Source organism: Dama dama, chromosome 15 (assembly GCF_033118175.1).
Source record: "Dama dama isolate Ldn47 chromosome 15, ASM3311817v1, whole genome shotgun sequence".
Classification (NCBI taxonomy): domain Eukaryota; kingdom Metazoa; phylum Chordata; class Mammalia; order Artiodactyla; family Cervidae; genus Dama; species Dama dama.
Window position 1 is genome coordinate 49689265 of NC_083695.1, and position 22019 is coordinate 49711283.

Sequence of the window (22019 nt, forward strand, 5' to 3'; positions counted from 1 at the left end):
CTAGAAATAAAAATAAGGTCTTAAATTTGCTTCTAAAAATAGTGTTTGCTTCTTCAAGCAGAGCACAAAACTTTGGGGACTGCATCAGTAAAACTGCAACATCAGTATATTTGGGTTCTCCAGAAACAGAACCGATAGATCTGTATATATCTCTGTCTGTATCTGTATCTCTATCTATGTCTATATTCCCTCTCTGTGAATATCTATATGTGGATTTATTGTAAAGAATTGATTTGTGATAATGGAGGAGGATAAGTCCCAAGGGCTACAGTGTGAATAAACAATTTGGAGACCCAGGAAAGTGATGGTTCAGTTCCAGTCCAAGCCTGAAGACCCAAGAACCAGGGGAGACAGTGGTGGTATTTCAGCTCAGACACTGGCAGGCTTGAGATCCAGGAACTACCAACTGTTCAAATCCATGGGCAGGAAAAAAGTTGACATCCCAGTTTGCAGGCAGTCGGGTAAAAGGAATTCAGTGTCACCTGGGGAGGGTCAGCCTTTCTATTCTATTCAGGCCTTCAATTGATTGAGGCTCACCCACATTAGGGAGAGCAATCTGCATTACCTAAACTTCCAGTTGAAATATTAACCTTATCCAAAAACACCCTCACAGAAACATCCAGAACAATCTTCACCAAACATCTGAGGACCCCATGCCTCAGTCAAGTTGATACATAAAATTAATCAGCATGATCACCATCAGCATTTTGTTCAGGAGGTGAAGAGGAGATATTAGAGGAAAGGAGTTTTAAGAACTTAGTGTCAACAGCAGCAGCAGGAAACAGAGGCAGAACTGATATATTTTTCTTTCTCTACTGACTGGTTGGAAGCAAGCATTGACTTAGTGTTGTTCAGGGGCTGCAGAAGCAATTAGCTGGTGGTTGTACTGAAGCTCTTTCCCATTTCTCTTTAGTGCTAAACTTTTAAAATCTGAGAGTTATATTTTAAAACAACCAATTGTATTGTAATAGTATAGAATAGCAAATAGTCATATCATTTCACAGTTTGGGGATATAAATTAAGATTTACAGTTGATCTTGAACAACAGGGGTTTTGTTGTGTGGGTCCACTTATATGCTGGTTTTTAAAAACAAATATTTTGGAAAATACTTTGGAGTTTTTCACAATTTAAAAAACTCACTGATGAACTATGTAGCCTAGAAATATCAAAATAAGTCAGGAAAAAGTTATAGGTACATAAAATATATGTAGATACTAGTCTTTTATTTACTGCCATAAAATACACATAAATTTTTTATCAAAAGTTAAAATTTTACATACACTTACAGACCATACATGCTGTCATTTGCAGTTGAGAAGTGTAAATAAATGTTAAAATGAAGTATTAAATTTAACTGCATAAAATGTTCTATGGCATACACTGTACTACTGTAATTTTGCAGCCACCTTCTCTTACTACTGTGGTGAGCTTAAGTGTTGCTAGTATTCACTTGATGCTGGTAATCACTGCATGAACAGTTCCTCTTATGTCTCTTGAGTAAATTGTGTATCACAGTAAAAAGGGATCTCTTGAAGATCTCTTGTACTTTTCATAATGTTTAGTGCAATAGCGTAAACCTTGAATAATATTTTGGGGCCCATGTGAAGTGCCACTAGTGATGCTAGAAGTGCTCCCAAGAAGCAGAGAAGAGTCATGACATTACAAGAAGCTGAACTGCTTGATATGTACCACAGACTGAGATGTGTGCCTGCGGTTGCCTTCTATTTCAAGATAAATGAACCCAGAGAAATGATCACTGTAAATAAATAAATAAATTCATGAAGCTGTTGCTGCAGCTTTGCCAGCAGGTGCAAAAACTTTACACTTGTTGCAAAACATTCTTTTCTCTTGTATTGAAACTGCAGCTTAGCTTTTATGTGGGTGGTACAGGAATGCTGTAAGAAAAGAATACCTATAGACTCTAAAATGATTCACAAAAAAGTGGAGTCATTATATAGCAACTTAAAGCAAAAGGTGAAGGGTCTAAAGCTGGGAAATCTAATGCAAGCAAAGGGTGGTTGGATAATTTTACAAAGCAGTTTGGCTTAAATGTCAGGGTAGTAGGAGAAGCAGCTTCTGCTGACTGAGGCAGCAGATGAGTTCCCAGATGCCATTAATAAAATCATTGAGAAAGAATATCTGCCTGAACAGGTTTTTAATGCAACAAAAGTAACCCATTCTGGAGAAAAAAAAATGAGACAAAGGACATTTATTAGTAAGGAAGAGAAGTGAGCACCAGGATTTAAGGCAGGAAGGAATAGGCTAACTCTACTATTTCATACTAAGTCTGTTAGGTTTATGGTGCAGACTGCCCTTATATGTAAAGCTGCCAACCCCTGAGCCTTGAGGGGAAAATAAACATCAGCTGCTAGTCTTTTGATTGTTCAAGAAAGCCTGGATAATAAGAACTTTTATTTTTTTTCTTCTGAATTGGTTCCATCAATGCTTTGTTCCTGAAGTCAGGAAGTACCATCTCTATAAAGGATTGCCTTTAAAGATTTTTTTTTTTTTTTGATATTAGACAATGTCCCTGGCCACCTAGAACCCTATGAGTTCAGCACTGAAAGTGCTACGCACAGTACTCTTTGGAAAGGATCATCAGTGCTATAGATGAAAACCTTGATAAAGAGGACATCTTGAAAGTCTGGAGGGGTTGCTTCCTCATTGAAGATGCCCTTGTTGTTATAGAAAAAACTGAAAGTTATGGAACCCCAGATGAGTTTTCAAGCCTGTTGGAAAAAACTGTGTCCAGAGGTTGTGCATTGACTTCACAGGATTTACAACAGAGCCAATCAAGGAAATCATGAAAGAGTTTGTCGATATGGCAAAAAAAAGGGGAGCCTGTGTGTGAAAGTTTTCAAGATATGGATCTTAGATAAATTCAAGAATTAATAGGCACTATACCAGAGGAATTAACAGCAGGACTTGGTGGAGATGAGTACTTCCAAACCAGAGGCAGATGATGAGGAAGAAGATGTAGGAAAAAAAAGAGTGCCAGAAAACAAATTGACATTAGAGAATCAGGCAGAAGTGTTCTGATTATTCAGTAATGCTTTGACTTCTCTTACAACATGGACTCTTCAATGTAACTGAAGGAAATGGTGGAATAAGGATTGGTAAGTACCATGTGGAAACATTTTCAGAGAAACAAAAAACAGCAAAGTCAGTAAAATACAGTATGGATGCGTTTCTTTAAAATGATATGGAGTATGCTTCTAGCTCTCTTTCTACCTTCTTCACCTCTTCTTCCTTGGCCACCCTTTCTCTACCTCCTCCTCAGCTTACTCAACATGAAGATGATGAGGATAAAAGCTTTCAAGGTGATCTGGTTTCCACTTAATGAATCATAAATAATTATAATGCATATGGTTAATAAATGTGTCTTCATATGAAAAGCCAGTAACTGTGTGGTGAGAATTGTGTAAGATGTTTTGTGTCATTGTTATCATTATCACCTAAGTATTCATCATGTAGAACATGATGTGCAAGATTTGTATTGCTATGGATAGTCTATGCCTTACTTAGGCATAAGGTGAGTGATATTTAATATAAAATCAATGGTGTGTTTTATTTACCATTTCATTACTTTGCTTTCAAAGAGTTGCATTACTGTATAGTATGCCCCCCTCTCTCTGCCTCTCTCTCTTGCAATTGGAGAACTGTATATCAGCCTATCATTTATCAATGTATTATCTTTTTTTAAGGGCTTCCCTGAGGATTCAGATGGTAAAGAATCTGCCTGCAATGCAGGAGATGCAATTTTGACCCCTGGGTCAGGAAGATCCCCTGGAGAAGGGAATGGCTACCCACTCCAGTATTCTTGCCTGGAGAATCATGTTTTGAGTGCTGTATTATACTAAATGCCATCTAATTTTATGATTCATTCCTAAGTGTGTAGGCTAGACTGCCATGAAGCAATCATACTGATTACAGTAGGCTACCATAAAGCCGTCATATTACTGCTTTTTTGTTATCAGTGCATGAATTGTTTTGCCTGTAAATAATCTGAGAAAGAAATCCATATATATTTTTTATTTCTGATGTCCAGTGTTAGCAATGTGTATAATATCTACATTGTTTTGTATCATATGACAATATTGATGTAGGTACTGACAGATGATTCATCTTGTAAACAGATGATTTAAACTTATAGTTGTTAGGTAGTTGGAAAAAGGAGTCCAGAATGGCAGTGGCTAAAAGACAAGGAACAGAAAAGCTTGTGAAAATAGAACAAAGGAAGGTCTGAGGACTGGAGTGAGGACCTCAGGTAGAATAAACAGCACTCGTGGCTAGCCCAGTTTACATAGGGCAGGCCCAGGGTGAGGAAAGAACATATAAAAAGAGGAACCAATGGGCGAGGGTTCTCTCTCCTGTGTGTGTGCTCGCTCTCTCTCACTCTTGCTCTCTCGCTCTCTCTCTTCTCTTCGAGTCTTTTGGGTCAGCATGCCGTCACACCTCAAGGATGTATTTTCCTTTATTTTCTAAATAAACTGAACTGTAACACAGACCTGTAACACTGTCCGAGAGCTGTGACACGCCAAGGGCTTTAACATCCGTCGCTTCAAATTTTTGTTGTGATGAGATAGAACCGAGGAAATTACACTCCCCTAACAGTTGGATAAATATAGTACAGTACTCTAAGTATATTTTCTCTTCCTTATGATTTTATTAATAACATTTTATTTTTTCTAGTTTATCTTGTAAGAATCCAATGTATGGTGTTTTTAATATATGGAACATGTATTAATCAGCTATTTATGTTATCAGTGAGACTTTCAGTCAACAGTAGGTTATTAGTAGTTAAATTTGGGGAAGTTATATGCAGAATTTTGACAGCACAGAGGGTCAGCATCCCTAATCTCCATAGTGTTCAAGAGTCAACTGTACTCTTATATCAGAAGTTATTTTGTGGTAAAGATTTCAGCTTCAGTCTTTGCTTGATTGAAGTTTGATTAAATACTCTGCCACTCAGTATTTGACTAAAATGTATTTTTGTTGTACTTATGTACTTTTTAAAAAAAAATGAAGATTAAGGCAATTCCAGACAGGCATTACCTTATAAGAATTTCTAGTAAAAGTCCCAGAAAACTGGGTCTTTCCTTTGAAGCTGGGAACACAGTCTCCAGGGCACTGCCCTCCCTCTTGACCCAGCTCTGTTGCCCTCAGGTTACACAGGCCTCCTGAGTAGCCATCTGTCCACTCTCCTCAACATGTAACTCCAGTCCCTCTCCACAGTGAGAAAACTGCTCTGGAAGGAAACATCCATCCTTTCCCTGACAATTCTACAATTCTGAGCTACACAGACTTAAAATATTTTCAGCATTCATGCTGTCCAGCCGCATATTTTACAGGCACTGGGGGTTAGAAGAAAGTGAAGGTGAGGTGAAGACGGTGGGTTCCTGTAATCATCTCTTCCAAGGACAAACATTATTTTTTCAAGTTATTTCATATTGAGAGTTATGAAGGTGTTCTTTTCATTGAGACTGTGAGGGTCTCTACTGTGTGCTTGGAGACCCTGGATTCCCACTGTTGTTCTGAGGGACTCTGGTTTCTTTATTCTGTTTTCAAGGCCATGGTGAATCATAAAAGGGGTATATTAGCCGTTAATGTCCACTTTTACTGGAATCTAGGAACAAAATCTAGGAACAACAACAACAAAAAAAGGTGCTATTACATTATGTTCTTTTGAGTCAAACTTCAAATTGATAGAAATAAGGGAGATTGGTGATGACTCATGACTAAGTCACTGTATGAACAATCATTTTTTGGCCACATGGCAAGTAATTATCTATGGACAGAAAAGTGAGAGATTACCCTAATCCAAGTGAGTCTGATTGGGTCATCAGAGAAGGCTGTAGCTAAAGAATCCCTTTTCAGAGTGGGATAGGGACAGCCTGAACAAGGACTGGACCTTGTGTGGTTAGTGAAGGCCTGGTTTTCAAGGTTCAGCAAAGAAGGAAGGAGGACCTTTCAGGTCTCTGGTTCTGCATATGGGGAGCTTGAAAGTCACTACTCTATCCCAACAAGAGTACTGTTAGCACTGGACATTGTATGGTTAGTGAAGGCCTGGTTTTCAAGGTTCAGCAAAGATGGAAGGAATAGCTTTCAGGTCTCTTGTTCTGTATGTGAGGAGCTTGAAAGTCACTATTCTGTCCTAACAGGTAAAAAGCTGAACAAATTGAAAAGTCAGAAAGTCTGCCTAGATCCTGAAAAATAGTGAGGTCCCAGAGCAAGCCAGTGACCCCAAAAATTGGGAGACTGACAGGTAAATACAGATAATCACAACCCACCAGAGCAGAAATCTCTACAGGAACCAGTGCCAGGGTAGTAAAACCTGACTGGTAATTAGCAAGTTGCTTGAAGCTCAGTGAGGGAAAGTCTGAGATAAAATCTCCAGGAGAACCCACTTGTGGGAGAATCTCAATTTTTAAGGGTTTTATTGATCAAAACTCTACTAGACTCTGATGATGGTGAATATCAGAGAAATCTCCCCTTATACTTACAGCAGGGGGAGGGTAAAAGGAATTGTTTTGAAACAGTCCAGAGCATCTCTGGATTGTAACTCTGAACACACAGCAGAGACCCTCACAGTCTCAATGCAAAGAACACCTTCATAACTCTCAATATGAAATAACTTGAAACAAGGTCTGCCCTTCAGAAAAAACTATTAAACCAAAACCTAACCTGCTGGGGTTTTATCAGAGTGTGAATAACCTGTGTGCATGTGTGCTTGGTCATGTCTGGCTCTTTGGGACCCCATTGACTGTAGCCCACCAGGCTCCTCTGCCCATGGAATTTTCCAGGCAAGAATATTGGAGTGGGTTGCCATTTCCTACTCCAGGGGATCTTCCTGACCCAGGAATTGAACCCAGGTCTCCTGTATTGGCAGGTGCATTCTTTATCACTGCGGTCCCCAGGGGAAGAGAAATACCTAACTCTAGCTCTCTCTATTCTGTCTCACTTAGGGGTGGTGGAGATGGGCTGAGAAGCATATTTGAAGTTCAAGTCCCGAAACCAGGCTTTATGAAAAATTGAGTCCTAATCACAGGACTATAGAATAGTCAACTTCCCACACACCTCAACACCATAAAACTACAGGCTTGTAGATGTACAGAACAGACTTTTGGACTCTGTGGGAGAAGGCGAGGGTGGGATGTTTCGAGAGAACAGCATGTATATTATCTAAAGTGAAACAGAACACCAGCCCAGGTGGGATGCATGAGACAAGTGCTCGGGCCTGGTGCACTGGGAAGACCCAGAGGGATCGGGTGGAGAGGGAGGTAGGAGGGGGGATCGGGATGGGGAATACATGTAACTCCATGGCTGACTCATGTCAATGTATGACAAAACCCACTGCAATGTTGTGAAGTAATTAGCCTCCAACTAATAAAAATAAATGGAAAAAAAAAAAAGACAAACTACAGGCTTATTTATAGCACTTCCTTTTACCTAGTACATCAAGTCTTGCTATCAATAAGAAAAAATTAAGATACTAAAGTGCCAAAAATACAGTTTGAAGAGACAGAGCAAGCATTAGAACCAGACTTAGATGTATCAGAAATATTGGAATTATCAGACTGGGAATTTAGAACAACTGTGATTAATATGCTAAGTACTCTAGTGGATAAAGTGGACAGCATGAAAAAACAGACTGGTAATGCAAACAGATACATGGAAATACTAAGAAGGAACCAAAAAGGTGTGCCAGAGATAATAACATGAACAGAAATGAAAGAATGCCTTTTAGGGGCTCATTGGTAAATTGGACATGGCTGAGGAAAGAATCTCAATGGAAACCTTCAAAGCTAAAAAGCAATCAGGAAAAAATCTGAGTAAACAAGAATATCCATGAAGAGTGGGACAGCTACAAAAGGTACAACATATGCATAAGACAAATACCACATAGAGAATAAAGAAAGAAAGGAACTGAAGAACTGTTTGAAACATTTATGTTTGAGAATTTTCCTAAATTAATATCAGCTACCAGTCTACAGATCCAGGAGCCTCAGAGAACATCAAGTAGGAGGAATACCACCCCCCTCCCCCCACAAAAAAGCTACACTTTGATGTATCATTTTCAAACTACAAAAATCAAAGATAAAGATTCTGAAAGAAGCCAGAACAAATGCAGTAAAAATGTCATGACTAGATTTGCTCAACATAGGTTTACTCATTTAAAAGAGTATGGTGTTCCTCAACATTTGGTGATGTTTGTCCTTTTTAATGTAGTAGATCAGTGATTAAATTGGGGTCCTTTAGACATCTGAGTTTAGAGAAAAGGTCTTTTAGTGGAAGGGAAAGGGTGTTAGTAGTGGGTTTTATGTGATTCCTTCTCCTAAGAGAAGGACTAAATCATAGGCAGGACATTGACATTGGTGAGAATGACATATCTGTATTTGTAGTCCTGTTTGTCTTATATGATGGAAGCAAGTAGCTAAAGGTCTACCAATCTTTCTCCTTACTAACTAAGGCTCAGAGAAAGCTGATATACATTAGAATGAACCTTCAGTCATTTTCAAAGTTGACTCTGAAAGCAAGCTTTAAAAATTCTGAGAATGCATATCCAGGGTGATTCTGCATAAGAAGTAAATAATAGGGCTGGCCTTTATGTCCTCCTTGTCATTACTTCAACAAGAAGTTTTTTTTTTTTTTTTTCTTCAATGTTTTATACATTGAATTCTTTACACGTTTTGCTGGAAGAAAATGTTCTTGAGCTAAAAATATGTTTGAAAATCATTAAGCCTAGACTTCTTTTTAAAGAAATTTCTTCCCAAATATCTTTTGACTTGACTTATATAATTTTTAAATTGCTAGAATTAAAACAACATACATTTGTTTGGGAAGATATGAGGATTGGGGGAGGGAGGTATGGAGCAGAAATTCTCTGCTCAGATGCTTTAGTTCAATCAGATTGCTTTCCTAACATCAATCTTAGGTCCACATGAGTGGGGGCAAGCTTTTTGGAGAAAAGAGGTATAACTCTGGGATGCATTGGAGCTGAATCTGGCCTCTGTACCTTGACACTAAATTAATCTTCAGAGACATGGTTTCAGGTGAAGTAGAAAAGGATAGCTTTATTGCTTTGCCAGGCAAAGGGAGCCACAGCAGGTTAATGCCTTTAAACTGTGTGTCCCAACTTGGAGTGCATAGTAAGAAGTTTTACAGCAGTGCTTCCAAGAAGGCATAATTAGCTTGTGGACTTTCTTCTGATTGATTGGTAGTGAGGTAAGTGGGAGTCAGCATCATCAACCTTCTGAGGACATGTCTGTGGGCAGCATGCTGTTAATTTCTCCCACCTAGTGGGGATTTCAGTATCTGCAAAATAGCTAAAAAATATTGTTATATATAAAAAAAAAATCCCTTGAGGAGGAAACAGTACCTTGTCCCAAGGCTGCACTATTGTTTATTTTGACTGTTCCTCCCTTGTCTCCACATCCCCTTCCTTCCCTGAGTAGCAGCTATTTGAATCTGATCATAGGAAATCAGGAAAGGTCATGGAGACTGAATGAAGCCTTTGTGCCCAGGAGCCCGACAGGGTCCTGCTAGATATCAGTATGATATTAGAAGATAGGAAAGTCCAAGGTACTTGCACTGAGCACAGTTTTGATACCCAAAGGGCAATTTGAAGGCATTTAATTCTTGCGAGCAATTGAGATGTTATTAATAGTACACAAGTTAAAGGGAATAAAAATAAAAATTAACTTTAATATTGGGCTTTGTATTGGTTGTTTTCCTTTTTTTTTTTTTTTTTCTGGTATATCTAGAGTGGTAGATTTTGAATGAGAGACACATAGCTATATGTTAGGAGTAAGTTCAAGACTAACTGGAAGAGCAATTCACTGTTTGTGCTACAAAATGTTTGCCTGTGCTCATGTGCAACATAAAGGAAGTTACGACTTGTCCTGAGTTAAAACCATCTGATCAAATAGTTGTGTAGAAATTAATTTCCATATTCTATCCTTAGCATTTTTGGAGCTTCTTTGGGAGAAAAACAAAGGCATTATAGGGCTTCCTGGGTGGTGCTAGTGGCAAAGAATCTGCCTGCAATGCATGAGATCCCAGAGATGCAAGTTCGATCCCTGGTTCAGGAAGATCCCCTAGAGGAAGTCCACCCACTCCAGTATTTTTGCCTGGAAAATTCCATGGATATAGGAGCCTGGTGGACTATAGCCATGGGGTTGCAAAGAGTCAGACATGATCAAGCATGCACATACACAGATGTTATAAACAAACTGAAATCCCCAGGCATATTGCAAAATTGTTGGTTGTAAAAAATAATTATGACCTAATCTCTGTAATATATATCAGTAGTGTTTGCTGCCTCAGAAAAAAATCAACTGATTAAATTGATTGATTTCTAATTTACTGTCTGTTAGAATTTAGGTTGTGCCTGGAAATGAGATTTTGACCCTTTCAGGTTATATGCTACAGAGTGAATATTAGAAGAATACTGATTAATAGAACAACACTTTTTTCCATGCATTCTCTTAACTTATTCAACCTTGGGCAATGTTGCATCCTTGTGCTCAAAGCCATTGTATGAAGATTAGGATAGTAATGTCCACTCTCTGACATACTTCTTAGTTGCTACATATTTATGAAAATCTTTTCTATTCATATGCTATAATTAAATTCAGTTTCCAACATACATCATCTGTTTAAGGCACAAGTTCTGTACTCTATAAATTCATATTGACTTAACTCTTTTTTTAACTTTTAAACATTTTATATTGTAGTATAGTCAACTAACAATGTGTGATAGTTTCAGGTGCACGACAGAGACTCAGTCACACACACACACTCTCACACACACACACACACACACACACACACACACACACACACATCCATTCTCCAAACTTCCCCCCATCCAGGCTACCGCCTAACATTGAGCAGAGTTCCATGTGTTATACAGTAGGTCCTTGTTAGTTATCCATTTAAAATATAATAGTGTGTACATATCTATCCCAAACTCCCTAACTATCCCTTCCCAGCAGGTAAACCTAAGTTCATTTCTCTGTGGGTCTGTTTTATAAATAAGTTCCTTTGTATCATTTCTTTTTATATTCCACACAAAAGCAGTATCACATGATATTTCCCTTTTTCTGTATAGACTTAGCTCTTGAAGGACTGGCAGGCCAGTGTGGAGTAAATTATAACCTCTCTACCAAGGTCTGACAATTAGACTGAATGTGGATGCTGAACTTTGCACCTAAGAGGTGTATCATCTGAAGAGAAAGCCACTAGGAGCCATGCAAGACACACAGTTTATTTAAGCAATTATTTTGGAAAGCCCGTTCACCTCCATCAGGCTGATAAATTTTATCTGACTCATCAAAGCAGCAAATAATTCTCATCTCTCCAGGAGGCATCACCTTTGCTGAAGCACATGAATGTTTTCTCTCCATCTTTGAACTCTGTTTCCCCATCAGTGGAATCTTAATGACACTGAAGCAGTTGAGGCATATCTTTGGCTCCTTCTGCTGATGTGAGATTTTTGTGTAAATTTGAAGATTCAAATTCTTCAGGTGACTCTAACAAATTCTTTTAACCTACATCAAGGAAGAAGAAAAACTGAGTTTTAACACTTGTCAATCCAATATACTGCAGGAAAACTTCATCTGTAAAATAATCTATCAGTGTTTTGTTCCTTGGTAAGCAAAAGGAAAAAAAAGTTCATAGTCCTTACTGAGCATTCTCCACATACCATTTTGCTGTATATGAATCTTAGGTACAGTAATGACATTACTGTTTTTTATAAAAATTATTTTTAAAGATGAAAATGTCATATTAAGATTTAGGTAAGGAGGCTAAATAAAAACCCTTTCAAATGAACTTTTTAGTTGGAAGCATTTCTGCTCCAGGCAGGTAAGCTACAGCCCTAGTACTACTTTGGGATTCTGGGACATGTAGTCCAGAAATTCCATGGCCTGGATAATAATTTTCAAGAGAGTGAGTGTGGCTTTTATAGTCCTGGGACTTAAGTAGTAATAGCCTCCAGATTCTGATTGTTTCTTCTGTATATTAATATTATGTATAAAGCACTGTGCTATCTGCTTTCCATGTAATCCTCACAAGAAATCCGAATATGAGATTTAAGAGTGTATTAGCATTCTCCAGAGAAACAGAAACAGTAAGATCTATTTGTTGTTCAGTTGCTCAGTCATGTCCATCTCTTTGAGACCCCAGGGACTGCAGCATTCCAGGCTTCCTGTCCTTAACTACCTTCTGGAGTTTGCTCAAAGTCATGTCCATTGAGTCAATGATGCCATCCAACCATTTCATCCTCCGTTGCCCCCTTCTCTTCCTACCCTCAATCTTTTCCAGTATCAGGGTGAGTTTCCCAGTTTCCAATGAGTTGGCTCTTCACATCAGGTGACCAAAGTATTGGAGCCTCAACTTTAGCATCAGTGCTTCCAATGAATATTCAAGGTTGACTTCCTTTAGGATTGATTGGTTTGATCTCCTTGCAGTCCCAGAGACTCTCAAGAGTCTTCTCCATCACCACGGTTCAAAAGCATCAGTTCTTTGGTTCTCAGTCTTCTTTATGGTCCAACTTTCACATCCATACATGACTACTGGAAAAACCATAGCTTAGAATAGACAGGCTTTGTCGGCAAAGTAATGTCTCTGGTTTTTAATATGCTGTCTACGTTTGTCATAGCCTTTCTTCCAAAGAGCAAGCATCTTTTAATTTCATGGCTGCAGTTACCATCTGCAGTGATTTTGCATCTCATTAATGTAAAGCATTTTATAGAGGGTCATATATGATACAAAATTCAAAGCCATTGTCCCATGTCACTAATTAAAAGTAACTCAATCGATGCAAATTAAAAGGACATTTTAAGTAAAGGAATATTTGGAAAAAAATTGGGTTCTATAAATTTCTTTCACATCTCTACTTATATTCAAAACTTTCTATTTAGGTCTATATCAATAAAAATGTTAGGAATGGTTGATAATCTGTACATGAAAACACAAGTCTAAGAATATTGCTGTCACATTTCCAGCATACTGTACATTTTAAGAAATGAAAGTAGACAGATTTTAGAAGTATAGGACTCTGATAATTTTTACCGGTTCCAAACTATGTCTGTGAATGCCAGTTATTTGACTGTGTGTCAGGTCATATATCCTTTTAGATCAGCTTTGTCTTTTGGTAAGAATAGAAATGGAAGTGAACATCCAACATGGCTGCTGAAACTGCTTTGACTGTGTGTCTGTATTGTTTTTATTTGCTAAAGAGAATAGAATATGTAATGAGACAGTAATGCTTGCTTCTTAATTTTTTCCAAAGATTTCTTTAAATGCTTGAACATTATTTGTCCTAAAAAACAAAACAAAGCAAAACAAAACAAACAAACAAAACCTGGCCCTGAATATGCTTCATAATGCTCTTAATTGTCTCAACAAATTTTTGTTTTCCATTGCCAAGAGAAAAAAAAAACAAGACACCTACTCTGTACCATACCATCAGTTCCATTCTGGTAAAATCAAACTGATGACATTTGACTTCATGTAGCTAATTGCAAGTATAAGATAGAATCTTTAAACACAGGAAGATTCTTATTAGTTCTATGCTTTGACATATTTTTGTGTCTCTGTGTGAAAATTGTTTCCATTCTCTGTCATTGTTGCCACAGGAATATACTCTGAAATTCTATGTGGAGGGGAATATTGAAAGACTTGGACTGATCGGTTTGGGAAGTTGTGCTTGTGTTTTCATTGTTAAGTCAGTCAGTTGTGTCTGACTCTTTGTGGCATGGATTGCTGCATGCCAGGCTTTTAGGTCCTTCACTATCTCCCAGAGTTTGCTCAAACTCATGCCCATTGAATTAGCAGAACCATCCAAACACGTTATCCTCTGTTACCCTCTTCTTCTCCTGCCCTCAATATTTTCCAGCATCAGGGTCTTTTCCAATGAGTCAGTCTTCACATCAGGTGGCTGAAGTATTGGAGCTTCAGCTTTAGCATAAGTCTTTCCAATAAATATTCAGGGTTGATTTCCTTTAGGATTGACTGATTTGAACTCCTTGCTACCCAAGGGACTCTCAAGAATCTTTTCCAGCACCACAGTTCAAAAGCATCGATTCTTCGTGCTCAGCCTTCTTTAGTGTCCATCACATTTGTACATGACTACTGGAAAAACCATAGCTTTAACTATACAACCTTTTTCAGTGAAGTGATGTCTCTGCTTTTAAACATGCTGTCTATGTTTGTCATAACTTTTCTTCCAAGGAGCAAGTGTCTTTTAATTTCATGACTGCAGTCACCATTCACAGTGATTTTGGAGCCCAAGAAAATAATGTCTGTCACTGTTTCCATTGTTTCCCCATCTATTTGCCATGAAGTGATGGGACCAGATGCCATGATCTTAGTTTTTTGAATGTTGAGTTTCAAGCCATCTTTCTTACTCTCCTCTTTCACCTTCATGAAGAGGCTCTTTAGTGCCTTTTCACTTTCTACCATTAAGGTAGTGTCATCTGCATATCTGAGGTTATTGATATTTCTCTCAGCAATCTTGATTCCACACTGAGCTTCATCTAGCCTGGCATGTCACATGATGTACTCTATATATAAGTTGAATAAGCAGGGTGACAATATACAGCCTTGCTGTACTCCTTTCCCAATTTTGAACCAATCTGTTGTTCCATGTTCTGCATACAGGTTTCTCAAGAGGCAGTAAGGTGGTCTGGTATTACCATTTCTAAGAATTTTCCAGTTTGTTATGATCCACACAGTCAAAAAGCTTAATGTAGCCAATTAAAACAGAAATGGAAGCTTTTCTGGAATTCTCTTGCTTTTTCCACGATCCAGTGGATTCTGGTAATTTGATCTCTGGTTCCTCTGCCTTTTCTAAATCCAACTTGTACATCGGGAAGTTCTTGGTTCACATGCTGTTGAAGCCTAGCTTGAAGGATTTTGAACATTACTTTGTTAGCATGTGAAATAAGTGCAATTGTGCTTACTTCTCCATTAATTACTTTATATTGTTCTATTAAAGAATTGATTCTGTTTAAACAACAAGAACAACAAAAGACCTGAGAAGTTTTAAAAAGTAACAACAGAACTATCTTTCCTTTTCTATCTGCAATGTAAATGGAGTTTGCATAAAGGAAACTGATATGAAAGCAAAGTTTAAATGTTCTTTAACAATCATTTTGGAATAGCTGGTATTGGTTTTTTTTTTTTTTTTGGTACAGTGTTCTCATACAAAATCCACATGAAGTGTATTGGGAAAAATAGCATCTGTAGCATATATGTCTCTTCAGGGTTAATGTAAGTAGTCTCAAAATTATTTTTAAAAATTCGGATATAGGATAGAGAATGCTTTGAATGAGTGCATGTGTGTGTGTGTGTGTGTGTTTTAAAGAGAAGGCAATGGGAAGGGTAGAGAAAGAAGGCAAAGTGTATGAGTTAGGAGACCTAGTCCCAAGTGCCTTGCAGCCAGATAGAAATTAAAACACAGAACTCACTTTGTTGCAAATAAAGTCAGACTGGGCTGTGCAGTTAGATCTATAGAGCATATGGTTCCCCACCCAGCCAGTTGGAGGATCACAGGCTGCTCATTTTCTGATACAGAAGAAACTGTTCATTTTTGTTATAAACAAACATTATGAGTTTAAGAATTTTGTTGTTGTTGTTATTGGGTTGAACAAGCCAGGAAGAGAATTTCCTCACCAGTAACCAATTAACCAACACTTTGATCTTAGACTTTCCTTTCTCCAGAACTGTGAGAAATAAATTTCTATTGTTTAAGTCACTCAGTCTAAGGTATTTTGTTACATCAGCACAAGTTGACTAGTATTAATACAATATATTTCTAAGCCAGATCAGGCTGTGAGTGTTGCCTTAGGGTCTGAGTCAGATCTCTATCTTGAGGTGAGGTTTCTAGAACTATGGATCTGACCCCAGCATTGACACTACCTGGGTTTGTGACATTGAGCAAGTAACTTCATGTCTTTAGCCTTTATTTTCCTATTTGAAAATGAGAGTCTGATTAAGTTTTCTTCTAAGAAAAATAAGTGTATGGCATCTTGGTAAAGGGAAGCTTACCCTTTTACCAAAGGTTGACAAAATTATTAAAACATTTTCTAATTTGATGTCTGACGATTTACTGGGTGTTGATATAATCTTAAATCTTAATAAATATTTATATCTTGATAAATGAACATTAAAACTAATTAGCATTTACGTATTTAACAGCTATTGGTTTATTCCACCCATTTCAAAAATATTTAAATCAGGAATCATTAGGAGCATCTCAAAACATGATCTTAAAACTGCCTCACTTAATTTTAATGAATAATAGTCTTCAAAATAAATTTTATATGTTTCCTTACTTGTCCGTCTTTTAAGTCACTTCAGTCATGTCCAGCTCTTTGCAACCCTATGGACTATAGCCCACCAGGCTCCTCTGTCCATGAAATTCTCCAGGCAAGAATACTGGAATGGATTGTCTTGCCTTCTTCCAGGGGATCCTCCTGACCCAGGGATTGAACCAGCATCTCTTATGTCTGCTGCACTGGCAAGCAGGTTTTTACCACTAGCACCACTTGGGAATCCCACATTCCCTTACTTATTTATCTTATTTATACATGCAAAAATCAGTACTAAAACTTTTGTTTAAACCATGTTTAGAGGCTGACACATTTTCTCATTGGTCTTTTCGTTGCTTCAAGCATTGTTGAATGGACGATGGCTAGAGAGAATAAAAACTGAATTCTGCCTGCGTGAGAATAGCAACTTTTCTCTCTAGAGGCTGACAGATTTTTGTGTTGGCTTTGATCAGTGGATGACAGAGTGCTCTTGTTAACATTTGGTGGGTGGCCAGGAGAGCAATTTTTCCCTGACAGAAATAATGTGCTGCCTTAATTAAATAGTCATCCATACACATAAAAAAAATGAACAGTATATTATCATCAAAAAATATATTGACTGACTCTGACATCTAAAGGGAACTTCCTTTTACATCATAGATGGCTTGGCACTGATGCTTTTTTGAACACTGTCACTTCATTTCAGTAATGGAATAGAGCCTCCATAGGGTTTCAATCACTAGTTCATCAATGGTGAATGTTAGAGGAAAAATAAAATCCAGATTTAAAAACCTGACAGCAATTTGGTGCTGAAACTCTGTAAGTTTCCAGGCCCCCCAAAAAGTGACACGGAAAGATATATTTTCTTCTCACAATTGTGGAGAGAGATAGGTGTCAGTGCATATCATGTAAAATTTTTATAACAATTTTATTGAAATATAATTGACATATCTTAAAAATTCAATGATTTAATGTGTCCCAGTTAATGGTTTTTAGTATATTCACAGATATGGGTGAACATTACCACAGTTAACCTTAATCACCTGAAAAGAAACCCTGTACCATTTAGCTGGGGCTTCCCTGGTATCATCACCCTATTTCTCATTCTCTACTCCTCTCTAGCCCTGGAAACACTAAACTATTGTCTGTCTCTCTAGATTTGCCCACTCTAGATGTTTCATATAAATGTAATAGTATAATATGCTGTCTTTTGTGAGAGGCTTCTTTCATTTAGCATAATCTTTCTGAGGTTTCTGGGTAATCATCTAACAACTGTTATGTAGTCACTTAGCATTCAAGTTTGGTTGTGTCTCCAACTTACGTATGTGGTTTTCAAGAAATAATGGTGCCTGGGTCTAACCTAAATACAGAGAGTTAAAATCCCTGGAGGTGGATAATGGGCATGGGCCTGTTAGGTTTGAAAAACTGCAGAACTCTATTCTTGGGGTGGCATTTGTAATTTCTTAAGCCTAAAGGAAGAAAAGCTTTCAGAATCGGCCTCACATGTGTTAATACCCTATACCCTGCCATTTCAGAAGCACTGAAAGAATCCAAGGTTTTCCAAATCCTTTATCTCCTTCACCTTAAAGTTAGTTTTGACAGTCTCCTCACTGGTCACTATTTTGTCTCACAGAATCCTAAGGTTTGCAACAGTTACATGGGATGCAACCCATTAATAGCCCTTAGCTTCTTAATCATCAAGTAGTTTCTTACATTATCAAAAACAATCAGTAAAGCACCAAGTTTGACACATGGAGGAGAATTTTGAAAGTTAAGTGCTTTTGAGAGAGACCCGTTTGAGAATTGTGTGGCACAGAAATGCACAGGTTATCCAAATAATGTTTAAAGACTGTAGAAAGGTAGACATTTTATCAAAAAGCAAAAATATCTCTGATTAGGCGATTTGAAATAATCCCCAAAGCAGACTTTATTTCATTAATTTTCTGTGGGCTGGCCAAGCCCATTGCTTAGTATGAAGGAGGTAAATGTAATGATATTTTATTCTCTAAAAGCAAAAATGGAGAAGCTGAAATTCGATGAGGGAGGCGGTCAGGTGTTCTCTGTGTGTGGGTTTTGGGGTTTGACAGAGTTGTTGCTGAGCTGAGCCTGTTTAACACAGAAATGATGGGTTAAAAGGTGGAAAGTTCTATCAATTAGCTAAATTTGTGTGAAACTGATCTGCTTGACTTATTTTTTTCTACTGGTTTGATCTGTTATTTTAGTGTTATATAGGCATAGGTTGAATTACCAGTCAACTTAAGACAGTTGTGTCCAATAATTAGTCATTTCAATGAAAAAAAAATATATTGAACTTCCATTTGGTGATGAGGAGTACTAAAGCTCTCCAACTAAATGTAACTTTAAGATTGTATGTTGTCATTTCATAGCTAGCCAAAGCCTACGGGCCTCAATTACTGAAAAATACCCAGATGGAGCAAATTTTTCCATTTTGGGGAAAACCTCTTTCCTATTAGCTCTGAATTAGCTACCTATCCCGTGTTTTTTCATTAAATTTCACATAAATCTTTTTCTGTAAAGGTATCTAGTAATGCCTTTTTATTACATCCCAGGAAAGCACTGACCAAAATCATTTCTTGCTCATGACATTTGGTTCCTCTGGTTGTCCATTTGGTTAATCAATCTCCAAAACACATCATTTGAAAAACAGCCTTGTGTGATTACCCAGTTTTTACAATGATCATCCAGTTCCTCATGAATTATTATTAATTCATTTCAGCACAATAAAAATAAAAATAACATGAATGGACAAGGTCTTCATCCAAGGCAGATCAATGTATGTTTAGGGAATCCAAGTTTTGCATAATACACTTCTGTAAGGTACATAACTGGAGAGAGAACACTCTTAGGGCTATTTCATCACTGATTGATAATCTGTTTTAACCAAGCAGGACCCCGTGGGGCCTTCAGGGTTGGGAGGCCCTTTCCCCCTACTGTCTACTTAACTCCTCTATGAAGTACTTAGGTAACAGCAATCTAACGCACACACTCCTGAGTTGTTCTGCAGAGGTGAAAACCATCACCAAGTGGAAGAAATTAATTATTTGATGATCATGAACAAAGAGCCCCCAGACCTACATAGCATGTCAAGGATTGATAAAGTTAACCCCTGTAACATCACCCTGTTACCTCATCATCAACCAATCAGAGAATTGTGCAGGAAGTGATCCCATAAAAAACGTTTTTAGGGGGCAGGAACCACTATCTCCTTGCATGGCCCTACAATAAATATTTCTCTGCTCCAAATTCTGACATTTTGGTTTGTTTGGCCTGTGTGTTGGACACACAAACTTGCACCAAAACTAGCATTCACAAGTTATCTAAAACAAGTTGGTAAACCAACTTACATTTCCCAAATCAAACTTTTTCAATACAGGCCTCTATGGAGAGTGCAAATATTTCTCAAGGCAAATGTCATAAATATTGCAGTGGAACAAAAATATCCTCTTGAAGATTAGCTCAGGGATAGAGTTTTGGCAACATGTAATTTTTTTCTTTTAACCGCATTGAATTGTCTTATTTCTTATACTCACAAAGAACAAGATTCAAGACTTCTGCTACTTGCATTGGAAAAAGAATATCACTCACATGCTCACTGACTGGCACAGGAATCACAAAGTGCTGATTTGAGAAACTGGCTTCAAGGCGTAGAGGATGTCCTTCCAGCCTTGGTGTTGTGCTATGGGGAAAAGAGATTTATAAACTCTGAAGTAAAGTTCTGCATACCTGAGGCTGCTGCTGTGCAGAGACCCCATAACCATATCTGACCAGGAAGCAAAACCTTCAACCAAGGACTTGGGGGATAAGAAGGAAGAATATATTAAGCTCAAAGTCATCAGACAGGATAGCAGTGAGATTCACTTCAAAGTGAAAATGATGATACATCTCAAGAAACTTAAAGAATCAGGCTGTCAAAGCCAAGAAGTTCCCATGAATTCACTCAGGTTTCTCCTTGAAGGTCAGAAAATTGTTGATAATCACACTCCCAAAGAACTGGGAATGGAAGAAAAAGACATGATCAAAAGTTATCAGGAACAAACAGGGGGTCATTCAATGGTTTAGGTATTCTTTTATTTTTTTTTTTTTCTTTTCCCTTAATCCTTTTTTATTTTTTAAAATAAATTTTTTGTAATGTGATATTCAAAACAGAATTGAAAACTGGCACCCCAACTCTTTAATATATCTGGCAACTTGAATCCTAGAGCCTATTATTCATCATTGTTTGTTTTCATTGTGCTGACTTTTGATGATCAAACCTCAGCCCCCTTCATATCACTCTGTCCTTTTTAAAAATTACATGTGTGCATTAAGAAGCCACCTTTTCCAGGATTGTGCATTTGCAGGCTTGTGATAAATAAGGTTGACTAATGTGAGTCTTCCTAATGACTCTCCAGTTGGCCCTGGAATTGTAGCATGTGATTGCTTCACTCCTGGACTATAACTTTCAGTGGGAGATGGACATTTTTCACAAAACTGAACTGTGGAAAATGATCTTTCCTTAACTTGAAGCTACTTTTAAAATCTGAGGGTCCGGACTACAAGAAGAGGAATTTCAAGTTGGGAGTCTAAGTGACAGAGGTATTGAGAATAATGACTAACACCAGAGGTGGCTTCACTGAAGAGAAAGCATTTTAAGATAAAAGAAAAAAATCTTGCAGAAGATCCCCCAAAAGATCTAGTTTTCATTAGCAGTTAAAGTTATTCATGCAGAAGTGTATATAGCAGAACAGTGCTCTTTTTGACTTTATTTGCACTTTTTGGCCTGGGATATGGGTTTTATATGGACATTGTCTGTATCAGTTTCATTAAAATAAAATATTTGTTTAAAAAAAATGACTGGCTTTTTAAATTTAATCAGCCTCAGCACTGTGTTTGTCAGTAGAACATAATAAATAAATGTCTAAAATTATCACAGTGTTAGCAGTCTTTGGCTAATGATGTAGTATGCATAGGATTGAATATATATTATATATACTTGTATTTTAATTTAAAATCAAACTTTTACATGATTCAAGGAAAAAAAAGAACAGATTTATCCTAGTTTTGATTTTCAGTGACTGTGTGGTTGTAATTAAATAAGATAATGTGGGGTTACATCATAATGATTGGATGAGCTTTGCTTTGCTTTGAACCCTCACAGTCAGACTCCCCTGCTAATCAAAAGGTACTCATAGATTAGCTAACTGAAATGCTACATTTGATTTTTGAAAAAAATGTTAAGGTATTTGAATACTGCCTCTATGGTTTTGCCTGATAAATGTGAATAGTCTTTATCTGCTTTACTGGCACATTCATTTACCTATTTTGAAATAAAAATGCCATTGGAGTGCCCTGGATACCATATAAATGCCTTGCTTATCATGACTTATCCAGGTAATTGAATCAATTGTTTATCTTTTTTGAGCTGTAGTAATCAGGCCAACAGGCAATTTGGAAAAGAGAAAGTTATTAACTTTTGACTGGGAACTAGAAAAAGTTGATGATAAATACTGAATATATCTTTTTCTGTTTAGTCTCCATTAAATCATAACACAAATATGTTCTGAGAATTAACTTGTGATTCATTTTTGAAGTGAAATAGGGTGCTTTTTTTCTCATCCTATTGTTAATTACATTGTTTGTAAATTGAGGTCTATGTGTCAAAATCCTATAGACGCAATTTCTTCAAAATTGATAGCCCT

At 37.4% G+C, this 22019-nt stretch overlaps 1 protein-coding gene across 1 annotated transcript in view; it reads left to right on the plus strand.

Annotated features, from left to right (window-relative positions):
* Nucleotides 1-21000, plus strand: part of LOC133069871 (small ubiquitin-related modifier 1-like) — a 35126-nt gene extending 14126 nt beyond the window's left edge. The window contains exon 2 of the mRNA XM_061161332.1: nucleotides 20070-21000. Within this exon, the coding sequence (XP_061017315.1) occupies nucleotides 20070-20400 (331 nt within the window). The 3' untranslated portion in view covers nucleotides 20401-21000. The remainder of the gene's footprint in view (nucleotides 1-20069) is intronic.
* Nucleotides 21001-22019: the final 1019 nt, after the last annotated feature.